Here is a 14,885-nt window from a genome sequence, read left to right as displayed (position 1 = left end):
CAGCGTATCCAGCAAAGTCTATAAAGGTATGTGACGCTGCTTGGTAGAGACTTGCTCAGCACAGATATGCAGGCCAATAAAGGATAGTCAATCACAATTATGCATATAGCGACTGAGTAGTACGGTTAATTCCAAACAGATATGCAGCGTAACAATAACAGTCTATAGCGGGTATGGATACCGCTGCTGAGAGTGGAAACTTGTCCTAGCGGATATGCAGAGTAAATGTAGAAAGTCAATAACAGATAGGCATACCGCTATTCAGTAGAACAGTCTGTCCACAGGGAGATGCAGGAACTGCAGAGACGCTGGACGGCAGAGACGAGTGTAGGAACCACAGGTGAGTAGATCCGGTAATCAAAGTCCAGCTGAGGACACAGGCAGGAAACAGGAGACTGTAGCAGGTATGGAAACCAGCGATGAGTAGCACAGGGAATCCACAGGAACTGAAGACACTAGTAGTACACAGGAGACAGTAGCGGGTATGGAGACCAGCGATGAGTAGAACAGGAATCAGCAGGAAACTGAAGACACTAGTAGTACACAGGAGACAGTAGCGGGTATGGAGACCAGCGATGAGTAGAACAGGAATCCACAGGAACTGAGGACACTAGTAGTACACAGGAGACTGTAGCAGGTATGGAAACCAGCGATGAGTAAATCAGGAATCAGCAGGAAACTGAAGACACTAGTAGAACACAGGAGACACCTTCAGAGACTCACAGGGAATGAGACTCCAAGATCAGGCAATGAGGTAATGAGCACAGGTGCCTTAAATAGGGAGTTGCCTGATCAACCAATTTAGATTAAAAGCAACAGTCACAAGAGTTCTTGGGAGCTGCGTATGCGCAGACCATCAGGATGGCGGACGGCCGCGGTTTAGGATAGGTACCGGCAGGAAGGCTAGGGAGCCACGCACCAGCGCAGAGGCACTCACGGTCCGGTGAGTGACAATACTTTCCTCATCATCTCTGTTGTCTCATCCTTCACTCTCCACTCCTCAGGAAATATTAATTGAGAGTATCAGGGAGATCAGAAGTACACACGTACAAATTTATATTTTCTCTCTCTTATTTATGTCTTGTTCATTTCACAGATCATGCTATTTTTCTATTTATGTTTCCCTTGTAGGTAAGCTATTCTTCATCCGTAACCTCTCTGAATAACCGCCACCTGTATCCATCATTTTTCCGCACAATTCCCAGTGATGACAAACAGGCTCGGGCCTTGGCAAAGCTTGTTGAGTACATGGGATGGAAATGGGTTGGATTACTTTCTCTTGATGAAGACTACGGGGTTGTGGGATCTCAAATTCTCAAAGAGGAGCTCCAAAAGTTGGGCGTGTGCCTTGCTTATCATGAAACGTTTGGACAAGTAACCTCCTCTACAAAGTTGAACTTAATTGCAAATTTGGTCATTCAGTCATCAGCTAAGGTTGTGATAATATTTTCTAGAGATCCTTTTATTCACCCTTTGGTGGAACTGCTTTTAGAGAGAGCAGACTCTGGACATATCTGGCTAGGTACCGAAGCATGGTCAAACTCACCCATTCTTGGTATGAAAAGGTTTAGCAATATTATGATGGGAACTTTTGCGTTTACTATACATAAGATGGGAATGCCAGGGTTTAAGGAACATCTGCTTGCCATTCGTCCTTCAACTTCCCTTCCCCAGGACTTATTCATTGAGAGTTTCTGGGAGATAGTTCATGAGTGTCGCTGGCCAAACAAAAGCACTGTTGCGGAGGACGGCATAGTGTGGTGCACAGGCGAAGAGAAATTGACCAAATTCAGAAGCAATAACTATGAGTATGATGAATTTGACTTTAGGGAAGAGTATCTAATATATAATACAATATATGCAGTGGCCAACGCCCTTTATGAACTAACCTCCTCCTGTACCCCTGGCCAGGTTAACACCCAACATGGAGAATGCGAAGTTCAAAAGACCATAGCACCTTGGCAGGTATAATATACAGTTTTTTCTTTTGCCTAACACCATTTATCACACATTCAGAAATAAAGAACTTGGAGATAAGGGGCCTTATGTAGAGTTGGACACAATTTATGTGTTCATTGTCGTAAGAGATGCTTAAACCGTATCCTTTTCTACAAGCTTTTAGTGTATTATATGCAATGGGATGTAAGGCTGATAAATAAATCAGCCCTAAGCCAGTCAGCACCCAAAATGTGGGCCTGTCCGCTAGGTATAACCCGCCACTTGCTGAAAAGTATTAATGCAATTAACAGCCCTGTTGTGGGTTAATGTACCTAATTTGGCCATTATGTGTGTGGACATAATGATGCTTGGCTGGCAGGGCACGCTGGCACTTGGTGAACAACAAGTGCGTGCATGACAAGGTTGCAAGGGCAGGTAGGAACCTATAGTGCACCAGAAAAAAATGTTAAAAAGAAACCACTGCCATAGGCAATGTTCTAGGCAACAATCTTTCTCACTCTTCATTGCTCACCTACATACAGGCTGATATCCATGACATCCCCTTCATCTGTAACAAATCCACTATGAAGTACTGGCTCACTTAATGCTCTCGCCGCAGATTAGCTCTTACCGGTAGTGCAGACATTTATGCAACAATGGGAATTTCCACGACCTGAAATCAGAGCTTGATGGTTTACCCTGCTGTTGGACCACCAGCAAATCCTAGTTCTAGACAAATAAACACTATACCAGCCCTCACCAGAGTGCAAATCCTAGTTCTAGTACTAGCAAATTCGGGAGAACCCTATGCTTTAACAAGCCCTTACTGTTCTATGGCTGTGCCTGCCCACCCACTACCTTCCCCGTTCGGCGAGCAGACTGAGACGTACAGTTGACTATTGCGCATGAACTGTTTGAAAAAGCACTTTTTGCGCTTATGAGTCGGACTTGATTCTGAATCCACATGATCCCCAAGATGTCTAATAGGGGTATTATTAAGTGTTTGAAAAACTATACATGTATATTAATATATATATATATATATATATATATATATATATACATATATATATATATATATATATATATATATATATATATATATAATATTGATAAAAGTGTTTGGTCACACCTGTTAATTATTGAATTGAGGTGTTGCAATTAGATCTGTTGCCAGTGGTGTATAAAATCAAGCACCTATCCATGCAGTCTCCACTTGCAAACATTCGTTCTGAAAAGCTCATTGACTTCAAGCGCGATACTGTAATACGATGCCACCTTTGCAAAAAGACAGTTGTGAAATTTCATCTCTGCTGGATATTCCACGGTCAACTGTAAGTAATATTATTAGAAATTTGAAGCGTTTAGGAACAACTGCAATTCAGCCATGAAGTGGAAGACCACATAAAATCATAGAGCGGGTTCAATGACTGCTAAGGCGCATATATCGTAAAAGTCGCCAATGCTCTGCTGATTCCATAGTTAAAGAGTTCAGAACTTTCACTGACATTAATATAAGCGCAAAAACTGTATATCGGGACCTTAATGGAATGGGATTCCATGGCCGAGCAGCTGCATGCACGCCTCACATCACCAAGACAATGCCAAATGTTGGATGGAGTGGTGTGAACAGGGCCGCCTTCAGCAATCATGGGGCCCACCCCAATGAGCGCCCCCGCCCCCCAATGAGCGCCCCCCCATAAGCAACACATACTTACCTGGGGCCCCGGTGGTCTCCGCTGATGTCTTCAGCCTGGCTGTCACCGTGACAGTCAGGCACCAGGATGCGATCGCAGGGGTGGAGGATTCATTCCCCCTGCGATCATGTGCTCTGTGACAGCCAGATCACATGATCGCAGGGGGAATGATTCCTCCACCCCTGCGATCGCATCCTGGTGCCTGGCTGTAACGGTGACAGCCAGGCTGAAGACATCAGCGGAGACCACTGGGGCCCCAGGTAAGTCTGTGCTGCGCTGATGTACCGGGCCCCCTGGTGAGCCAGTACCCCCCGTACCCCCCTGATGGCGGCCCTGGGTGTGAAGCACACCGACACTGGGCTGTGGAGCAGTGGAAATTTGTTCTGTGGAGTGACGAATCACACTTCTCTGTATGGCAGTCAGATGGGTGAGTCTGGATTTGGCAGATGCCTGGAGAACGTTACTTGCCTGACTGCATTATGTCAACTGTGAAGGTTGGTGGAGTAGGGATAATGGTATGGGACAGTTTTTCAGGCCCCTTATCTCCAGTGAAGGGCAATCTTAATGCTTCAGCATACCAAGTCATTTTGGACAATGCTATGCTTCCAACTTTGTGGCAACAGTTTGGGGAAGGTCCTTTTTTATTCCAAAATGACTGTTCCCTTGTGCACAACGTAAGGACTACAAAGACATGATTTCATGAGTTCAGTATGGAAGAACTTGACTGGTCCGCACAGAGCCATGAGCTCAACCCCATCAAACACCTTTGGGATGAACTGGAACGGAGATGGCGAGCCAGGCCTTCTCGTCCAACATCATTGTCTGACCTCATAATTGCTCTAGGGAATGAATGGGCACAAACTCCCACAGAAACACTCCAACATCCTGTGGAAAGCCTTCCAGGAAGAGTGGAAGTTGTTATAGCTGTAAAAGAGGGACCAACTCCACATTAAAGTATATGTATTTGAATAAAATGTCAATACAGTCCCTGTTGGTGTAATGGTCAAGCATCCAAATTCTTTTGTCCATATAGTGTATGTATGAATTCTATTGCATGTTCTACTAAGCAAACATAATTTCCTTGGTTGGGATTTAATTTATGGTGTCCACCATAAATTGAGTACTTAAAAGTTGACACATCAATTAAAAAAGGAATTACTACTCCCGACACTGCACCTTAGTGATTATTTAAGATAGTTATTTAATAGTTATTTGTATTGGAATTTCTCTACAATGGACATGGAAGGAGGAGATGCACTCCTGGAATATATGTTGGGCCCTCTTTAATATAAAATGTTGGTGTAGTTCATCTACACCTGATTCTATATTTCTATAGGAATTCCAGGTAATTTGAAAAGGTGCTTTTGTCATTGAAAAAACACATCTAAAGTCTTTGATGACCCTTCAATTTCTTGTCTTATAATTATTAATCTATGACTTGGAGTTATCCTTTTTGTAGGTATTCCACTATTTAAAAAAAATCAGTTTCAAGAATCGGATGGGAGAAGAAATCTACTTTGATTCTAATGGAAACCCACCGACTGACTACAATCTTCTGAACTGGCAGCGGAACTCCAATGGAACCACTGAGTTTGTGGTGGTCGGGCGCTACAATATTCGCGAGTCTAAAGAAAATGAGCTGAGCATTAACATAACTGCTGTTAGGTGGATCACTGGAGACCAAGAGGTACAATGTCTTTCAAATGTAGAGAACTGTGCAACAACATAAAAACAGATTAATATGACCTCGGAACATGGTAGATGATTGATAGACCACTTTGGTGATAAGTGATATATCTGCTTTCTATCTCCAGATCCCTCGCTCAGTGTGCAGTGAAAGCTGCTCTCCTGGATTTCGGAAGGCTGCACAGAAGGGACAACCCATGTGTTGCTTTGACTGTGTTCCTTGTTCAGAGGGGGAAATATCCAACCAAATAGGTACAGTATTATTATTATTATTATCATTTATTTGTTAGGCGCCACAAGGTTTCCGCAGCGCCGCATATAGTACAAACAGTAGACTATACAGAGTATAACAGTACAGAACAATAAACAAAAAGTACGAATACTTCAGAAACTCCAGGCAGGCAGATGCAATAGAAACAGAGCAGAAGAACGGGTAACGAGACAGGAGGGAAGAGGGCCCTGCTCATTCGAGCTTACATCCTAAGGGAGGATTGACAGACCAGGCACAAGAGGAGCCGGTTGAGGCAATAGGAGAGAGGGGAGAATGAGCGGAGGAGATAGGGGTTAAGTGGATGGGTGGTAGGCTTTGAGAAAGAGGTGAGTTTTGAGTGCACGTTTGAAGGAGCACAGAGTGGAAAAGAGGTGGATGGAGCGAGGGAGGTCATTCCAGTGAAGGGGGGCTGCACGGGAAAAGTCCTGGATTCTGGAATGGGAAGAGGTGATCAGAGTGGAGGAGAGGCGACGGTCATTGGCCGAGCGCAGGGAGCGGGCGGGAGTGTGAATGGAGAGGAGGTTGGAGATATAAGGGGCAGTAGAGTGGGAGAGAGCCTTGTAAGTGGTGGTGAGGAATTTGAAAAGAATTCTGTAGGGGAAGGGGAGCCAGTGAAGGGCAAGGCAGAGAGGGGAGGCAGAGGAGGAGCGGCGTGAGAGGTAGATGAGTCTTGCGGCCTCGTTGAGTATAGAGCGGAGGGGGGAAAGACGAGAGTGGGGGAGGCTGGTGAGGAGGAGGTTTCAGTAATCCAGGCGGGAGATGATGAGTGCGTGTATGATGGTTTTGGTGGCCTCCTGAGAGAGAAAGGGACGTATGCGGGCGATGTTGCGTAGTTGGAAGCGACAGGCTTAGGCAAGGGAATGAATGTGGGGGCAAAAGAGAGAGAGGAGTCAAGGGTGACACGCAAGCAGCGGAGTTGGGTGACAGAGGAGATGGTAGTGTTGTTAACGACAATGGAGAGGTCATGGTGGGATGGGTGGTTGGGAGGAGGAAAGACAATGAGTTCAGTTTTGGAAATGTTGATTTTGAGAAAGTGCTCCGACATCCAGGAGGAGATGGCGGAGAGGCAGTCAGATACCTGAGCGAGGAGAGTGGGGGAAAGATCAGGTGAAGAGATGTAGAGTTGAATGTCGTCAGCATAAAGGTGATACTGAAGGCCAAAGGAGGAGATGAGAGCACCAAGGGAGGAAGTATAGAGGGAAAAGAGTAGAGGGCCAAGAACGGAGCCCTGCGGGACTCCTACAGCGAGAGGGTAGGGGGAGGAGGAAGAACCATACGTGGATACAGAGAAGGAGCGGTTAGCGAGGTAAGAGGTGAACCAGGCGTGGACAGAACCAGAGAGGCCAAAGGAGAGAGAAGAGTTTGCAGCAGAAGGGGGTGGTCCACAGTGTCGAAGGCTGCGTAGAGGTCAAGGAGGATGAGTAGGCAAAAGTGACCCTTGGATTTGGCCGATAGGAGATCATTAGTAACCTTGGCATGGGCAGTTTCGGTAGAGTGGAGGGGGCGGTAGCCGGATTGGAGAGGGTCAAGGGGGGAATTGTCCGAGAGGTGCCTGGTTAGGCGGCTACAGACAATCCGCTCAAGTAATTTAGAGGCATAGGAGAGAAGAGAGATAGGGCAATAATTGGCAAGAGATGTGGGGTCGAGATTGGGTTTCTTGAGGATGTCCACAAATATGTATGTCCACAAATAGAAGAAAAATAAAAGATTAGACTAGGTCACACACAAAGACAACCCAGGTGAAATTAAACCAAGACATTAATTTATAACAAAAACACTAAGAACAGCGAAACAAGGACTCTCAACACCATAATGTACCATGTCGGACAAGGACATGGAGGGCCTGCTGGGGAAACCAAAGGCAGGAGTACACTTGACAGTATGTTCTGAGCTGCAGTTGGAGTAGCCAGCAAGTCCAGGGAGAGGGAAAGATAAACCACTACACTTAGGGAGTATTGTTACACATACATTACAGCCAGGAACAGCGGGCTCAGCGTAACACCGACGCGCGTTTCGCTTGTGATCTTTAACACGGGGTTGCCTTGTTAAAGCTCACAAGCGAAATGCGCTTCTGGGTTACGCTGAGCCCGTTGTTCCTGTTTCTTATTACAATACTTAGCAGCCTGTTTATCTATGATATTTAGCTTAGGATATTAGGATCTAGTTATCAATTATTCAGTATACAGAGGGAGTCATTATTAGGGGTACTAACTTATTCACTATCGGTTATTGCGATAGCACCCTACCAGAATCTGGCTATTAAGTTGCCACATATCTAATTATATAGATCATATTGTATCCAGTATCGACCTTATTTCAGCTTCTATGTGGCATCTCATTATACGGATCCTCTCCTGTCCCCTTGCATAACAGCGCCTATTGGGGTATTAGTACAGGCTCTTCCATACATTTATCAGTATCTTCTGATAATGTATTACATGTAATTCATTTCATTGGATTAACTAGATCCATATCAGGAACAGCAGGTCAGCTTGGTAGTGTTCTACCTTTTAATAGTTTAATTATCAGGTTCATCAACATATTTACACATTTTAATATTTTGCTTTGTTTTTAAACAGTTCATCAATAAAGATTAAGATTTTATCAGTTATTTGCTAATATAATTAACGAGTATTTGTATAAAAGAGTGACCCTTTACATACTACTTCTCTTTCCACTTTTTTCAATATTAGCAGTTATTTTTTTGCAAATTGCATGTAATTTACACTAAGTGGACATAAGAAAATGCCCAAGCAACGAGGAAATGCAATAGAAGACAGCCAATCACAAGCAGTTCCCTAGGGCCAGAGACTACCATCATCATCCGCAATTTGCACCTACCCAAGACCACCCGAAAAAAATACAACTTTTTCAGATCAATATGCATTGTTTTTCCAAGTCTGCATCTGTTTGCACTAGCTCGTACACACACTTACTATACTCGGCCTACATTACAATGCACTGTCCATGTCAGGCACAGGCTGGCGTAAGTAGCAGAATCAAGTGAATGTGTGTGCAAATGTGTGCGCCAACTTTCTGGACATGTGCAGAGTGATTTCACACAGGTTGTGCTACACAAACTAGCATAGTACGCACTCCACAGGTGCTAAGGGCTTAAAGAATGTGATTTTTTTTACTGACTACATAAGCTGCATTGAATTATCTGTATATCTAATTCTATATACAATAGGACACTGGTAGGACCACTTAAACTGGACAGCTGCCCATTCCTCAACATCCTGTACTCATTCCTCCCAATCACCTCTGTAGTAACACATCCCCATCACCTCTGTAGTAACACATCCCTCATCACCTCTATAGTAACACATCCCCCATCACCTCCATAATAATACATCCCCATCACCTCTGTAGTAACACATCCCCCATCACCTCTGTAGTAACACGTCCCCCATCACCTCTATAGTAACAAATTCCCATCACCTCTGTAGTAACACACCCCCCCTATTCAACTCTGTAGTAACACATCCCCATCACCTCTGTAGTAACACATCCCTCGTCACCTCTGTAGTAACACATCCCCCCATCACCTCTGTAGTAACACATCCCCATATCACCTCTGTAGTAACACATCCCTCCTATTCAACTCTGTAGTAACACATTCCATCACCTCTGTAGTAACACATCCTCCCTATTCAACTCTGTAGTAACACATCCCCATCACCTCTGTAGTAACACATCCCCCATCACCTCTGTAGTAACACATCCCCCATCACCTCTATAGTAACACATCGACATCACCTCTGTAGTAACACATCCCCCCATCCCCTCTGTAGTAACACATGCCCCCATCACCTCATTTGTAAAACATCCCCATCACCTCTGTAGTAACACATCCCCATAACCTCTGTAGTAACACATCCCTCTTATTCAACTCTGTAGTAACACATCCCCCCATCACCTCTGTAATAACACGTCCCCCATCACCTCTATAGTAACACATTCCCATCACCTCTGTAGTAACACACCCCCCCTATTCAACTCTGTAGTAACACATCCCTCATCACCTCTGTAGTAACACATCCCTCGTCACCTCTGTAGTAACACATCCTCCCATCACCTCTGTAGTAACACATTCCCATATCACCTCTGTAGTAACACCTCCCCCCTATTCAACTCTGTAGTAACACATTCCATCACCTCTGTAGTAACACATCCCCTCTATTCAACTCTGTAGTAACACATCCCCATCACCTCTGTAGTAACACATCCCCCATCACCTCTGTAGTAACACATCCCCCATCACCTCTGTAGTAACACATCCCCATCACCTCTATAGTAACACTTCCCCCATCACCTCTGTAGTAACACATTCCCCCATCTCCTCTGTAGTAACACATCCCCCATCACCTCTGTAGTAACACATCACCCATCACCTCTATAGTAACACTTCCCCCATCACCTCTGTAGTAACACATCCCCATCACCTCTGTAGTAACACATCCCCCCATCTCCTCTGTAGTAACATGTCCCCCATCACCTCTATAGTAACAAATTCCCATCACCTCTGTAGTAACACACCCCCCCTATTCAACTCTGTAGTAACACATCCCCATCACCTCTGTAGTAACACATCCCTCGTCACCTCTGTAGTAACACATCCCCCCATCACCTCTGTAGTAACACATCCCCATATCACCTCTGTAGTAACACATCCCTCCTATTCAACTCTGTAGTAACACATTCCATCACCTCTGTAGTAACACATCCTCCCTATTCAACTCTGTAGTAACACATCCCCATCACCTCTGTAGTAACACATCCCCCATCACCTCTGTAGTAACACATCCCCCATCACCTCTATAGTAACACATCGACATCACCTCTGTAGTAACACATCCCCCCATCCCCTCTGTAGTAACACATGCCCCCATCACCTCATTTGTAAAACATCCCCATCACCTCTGTAGTAACACATCCCCATAACCTCTGTAGTAACACATCCCTCTTATTCAACTCTGTAGTAACACATCCCCCCATCACCTCTGTAATAACACGTCCCCCATCACCTCTATAGTAACACATTCCCATCACCTCTGTAGTAACACACCCCCCCTATTCAACTCTGTAGTAACACATCCCTCATCACCTCTGTAGTAACACATCCCTCGTCACCTCTGTAGTAACACATCCTCCCATCACCTCTGTAGTAACACATTCCCATATCACCTCTGTAGTAACACCTCCCCCCTATTCAACTCTGTAGTAACACATTCCATCACCTCTGTAGTAACACATCCCCTCTATTCAACTCTGTAGTAACACATCCCCATCACCTCTGTAGTAACACATCCCCCATCACCTCTGTAGTAACACATCCCCCATCACCTCTGTAGTAACACATCCCCATCACCTCTATAGTAACACTTCCCCCATCACCTCTGTAGTAACACATCCCCCCATCTCCTCTGTAGTAACACATCCCCCATCACCTCTGTAGTAACACATCACCCATCACCTCTATAGTAACACTTCCCCCATCACCTCTGTAGTAACACATCCCCATCACCTCTGTAGTAACACATCCCCCCATCTCCTCTGTAGTAACACATCCCCCATCACCTCTGCAGTAACACATCCCCCATCACCTCTGTATGTTTAGAATGTTAACATTTCACTACTTCAAGATTGTTTTTCTGTACATTGGTTGCTGCCATCGCCAGACTCAGGTAGTTATTTTAACAGAATATTTATTATCCAGCACCATGTTTTGTGAATTTGGCTGTCTGTGGCTACAGAGAAATGCTGTATATTATAAATATACATTACTGGACAAAATGCAAAAAATGTTGTTCTTGTCTTACAGATTCTAGCAACTGTTTTTCATGCACAAATGAAATGTGGCCTAATGAAAACCAAACTATGTGCATCCCAAAAGATGTCGAGTACTTGTCGTACTGGGAACCTCTTGGATTTACGTTAACTGCGACTGTCATCTTCTGCTCCTTCACCACCGTCAGCATATTATGTGTATTCATTAAGTACAAAGACACGCCGATAGTCAAGGCCAACAATCGTGATCTTACCTATCTCCTACTTGCCTCCCTGTCCTTGAGCTTTTTGTGCTCTTTGCTTTTTATTGGCGAGCCTCAAAAATTTACTTGTCATTTTCGCCAGGGAGCATTTGGTGTCATCTTTGTCCTTAGTGTTTCATGTGTCCTGGCCAAGACAATCATGGTGGTCATCGCTTTTAGAGCAACAAAACCAGGAAGCAACATGAGAAAATGGCTTGGACCCAAAGTTCCAGCCTCGATTGTCTCTATTTGCACATCCATCCAGGTCTTCATTTGTACATATTGGATGCTAACATGTCCTCCTTTCCCTGAGAGGAACATCAAGATCAAAACTGGAGTTATCATCTTTCAATGCAATGAATGTTCGGACACCCTGCTCTGGTGCATGCTGGGATACATGGCGTTTCTTGCTTGTGTCAGTTTTCTGGTAGCCTTCCTAGCCAGAAAATTACCAGACAGCTTCAATGAGGCCAAGTGGATCACTTTCTCCATGTTGATCTTCTTGAGTGTTTGGATCTCCTTTGTCCCGGCTTATCTCAGCACTCACGGCAAGTTCATGGTGGCCGTCGAGGTGTTTGGAATCTTATCCTCCTGTGCTGGGATTGCAGGCTGTATCTTCTTTCCCAAATGCTTTATTATATTACTAAGACCTGATCTTAACACCCGTCAGCACCTATTAGGCAAAGGGGCCACCCAGAAGACAAACAATGAAACGTCTTAGTGACTGTGTTGACATTATTTTTGCCATTTTCAGAAGGCATAGGCAAAATATTCAATTTTTGTCATAGCTAGAGTATAGTAGTCTTGAGTACATATTATTGTAAAACATTCTCTGTGATCAAATGTATTAAAGGGTTGGTCCGAAATGTAAATGACTTATGTTTTATAAGTTAACTGTACTTACACAAAGAAATGTTGAAGAAAGTTACAATAAGATGTGACATTTATACGGATATGGACACTTAGGGGTACATGTATCAAGCTGCGATTTTCTGGCAGGTTAGCTATAGCAACCAATCAGACTCTAGTTATCATTTATCTAGTACATTCTACAAAATGATAGCTAGAATCTGATTGGTTGATATTGGCAACATCTCCACTTTTCAAACCCACCGGAAACTTGCAGCTTGATACATTTACCCTCTAGACATGAGAATTGTTGAATCTCTCTAATCTGTTATTAGAAAAAATCTCTAATTTTATATAATATTAGTAATTTGACTAATGCTAATCCAGACAAATGGATAATTGTCTAGTGCAGTGGTTTCCAAACTTTTGCAGTTCGTGGCACCCTTAGGGTCTCCATAATTTTTTCAAGGCACCCCTCCAAAATAATTACAGAGCAGTTCCGTTTTATAAGTAGTTGGGTCAAAATAATGTAATAAGTATTTAGGACAGGACAGAAATAATTATTAAGTTGTTTGCAAAAATAATACACATAAATCCAAGGGAAAATAATATTCTTATATATTTTTTTCAATTATATTTCTGTCAAAGAACATTTTACAGCTATCATTAAGAGAAATAAGATCAACCAAAATAAAACAACAATATGTACAAAAATCATCACACCTTGTCCCTTCACCATTACACTGGGCCCCTTCATGATTACACTGTGCCCCTTCATGCTCACACTGTGCCCCTTCACCATTAGATTGTACCCCTTCATGCTCACACTGTCCCTTCAGCATTACACTGTGCTAATACATGCTCATACTGTGCCCCTTCATGCTCACACTGTCCCTTCAGCATTACACTGTGCCCCTTCATGCTCACACTGTCCCTTCAGCATTACACTGTGCCCCTTCATGCTCAAACTGTGCCCCTTCATGCTCACATTGTGCCCCTTCACCATTACACTGTGCCCCTTCACGCTCACACTGTGCCCCTTCATGCTCACACTTTGCCCCTTCACCATTACACTGTGCCCCTTCACGCTCACACTGTGCCCCTTCATGCTCACACTGTCCATTCACCATTACACTGTGCCCGTTCATACTCACACTGTGCCCCTTCATGCTCACACTGCCCCTTCACCATTACAATGTGCCCCTTCATGCTCACACTGTGCCCCTTCATGCTCACACTGCCCCTTCACCATTACACTGTGCCCCTTCATGCTCACACTGTGCCCTTTCATGCTCACACTGTCCCTTCACCATTACACTGTGCCTCTTCATGCTCACACTGTCCCTTCAGCATTATATTATATCCCTTTTATGCTCACAGTGTGCCCCTTCATGCTCACACTGTGCCCCTTCACCCTCACACTTCCCCTTCAAACTCCCACTGCCCCTTCGCGATTACAATGCACCCTCCTTCTTTCTTTTCCTCTCCATTGCTGTTTCCTATCACTATTTCAACCTTCCTACCTTTACTTTCCTTAGTTGACCTTCTTTCTTCGTTTTCTTCTGTCTTCTTTCTTCCAGCTCCTCTCTGCATGGCTCCTCACTGAATATGTTGGGTGTGATGATTTTTAGTGAAAAGGGAACAGGGAGGAGTGAGGAGGGAGGAGGATGTTGGGTCCAGGGTGCTGCTGGATTGGTAAGTATTGTTTTTTGTCCTGGCCGCGGCACCCCTTTGACAGCACCGCGACACCCCTCTGACAGCACCATGGCACACCTCTGACAGCACCGCGGCACCCCTCTGACAGCACCGTGGCACACCTCTGACAGCACCGTGACACCCCTCTGACAGCACCGTGGCACGCCTCTGACAGCACCGTGGCACGCCTCTGACAGCACCGCGACACCCCTCTGACAGCACCATGGCACACCTCTGACAGCACCACGGCACCCCTCTGACAGCACCGTGGCACACCTCTGACAGCACCGTGACACCCCTCTGACAGCACCGTGGCACACCTCTGACAGCACCGCGGCACCCCTCTGACAGCACCGTGGCATGCCTCTGACAGCACCGCGACACCCCTCTGACAGCACCGCGGCACCCCTCTGACAGCACCGCGGCACCCCACTGACAGCACCGTGGCATGCCTCTGACAGCACCGTGGCACCCCTCTGACAGCACCGTGGCATTCCTCTGACAGCACCGCGGCACCCCTCTGACAGCACCGCGACACCCCTCTGACAGCACCGCGGCACACCTCTGACAGCACCGTGACACCCCTCTGACAGCACCGTGGCACGCCTCTGACAGCACCGTGGCATGCCTCTGACAGCACCGCGACACCCCTCTGACAGCACCACGGCACCCCTCTGACAGCACCGCGGCATTCCTCTGACAGCACCGCGGCACCCC

At 45.4% G+C, this 14,885-nt stretch overlaps 1 protein-coding gene across 1 annotated transcript; it reads left to right on the top strand.

The window, feature by feature from the left end:
- The first annotated feature begins 5,044 nt into the window (after positions 1-5,044).
- Positions 5,045-12,390, top strand: LOC142151119 (vomeronasal type-2 receptor 26-like). Its single transcript, XM_075206452.1, has 3 exons — positions 5,045-5,322; positions 5,450-5,573; positions 11,417-12,390. Exons 1-3 carry the CDS (start codon positions 5,134-5,136, stop codon positions 12,343-12,345), a joined length of 1,242 nt encoding a protein of 413 aa, XP_075062553.1. The 5' UTR covers positions 5,045-5,133; the 3' UTR covers positions 12,346-12,390.
- Positions 12,391-14,885: the final 2,495 nt, after the last annotated feature.

The sequence above is a fragment of the Mixophyes fleayi genome, chromosome 4, assembly GCF_038048845.1.
Source record: "Mixophyes fleayi isolate aMixFle1 chromosome 4, aMixFle1.hap1, whole genome shotgun sequence".
NCBI classification, from domain to species: domain Eukaryota; kingdom Metazoa; phylum Chordata; class Amphibia; order Anura; family Limnodynastidae; genus Mixophyes; species Mixophyes fleayi.
Note: the sequence above shows the minus strand (reverse complement) of the source record. Positions and strands in the feature narration are given on the sequence as shown.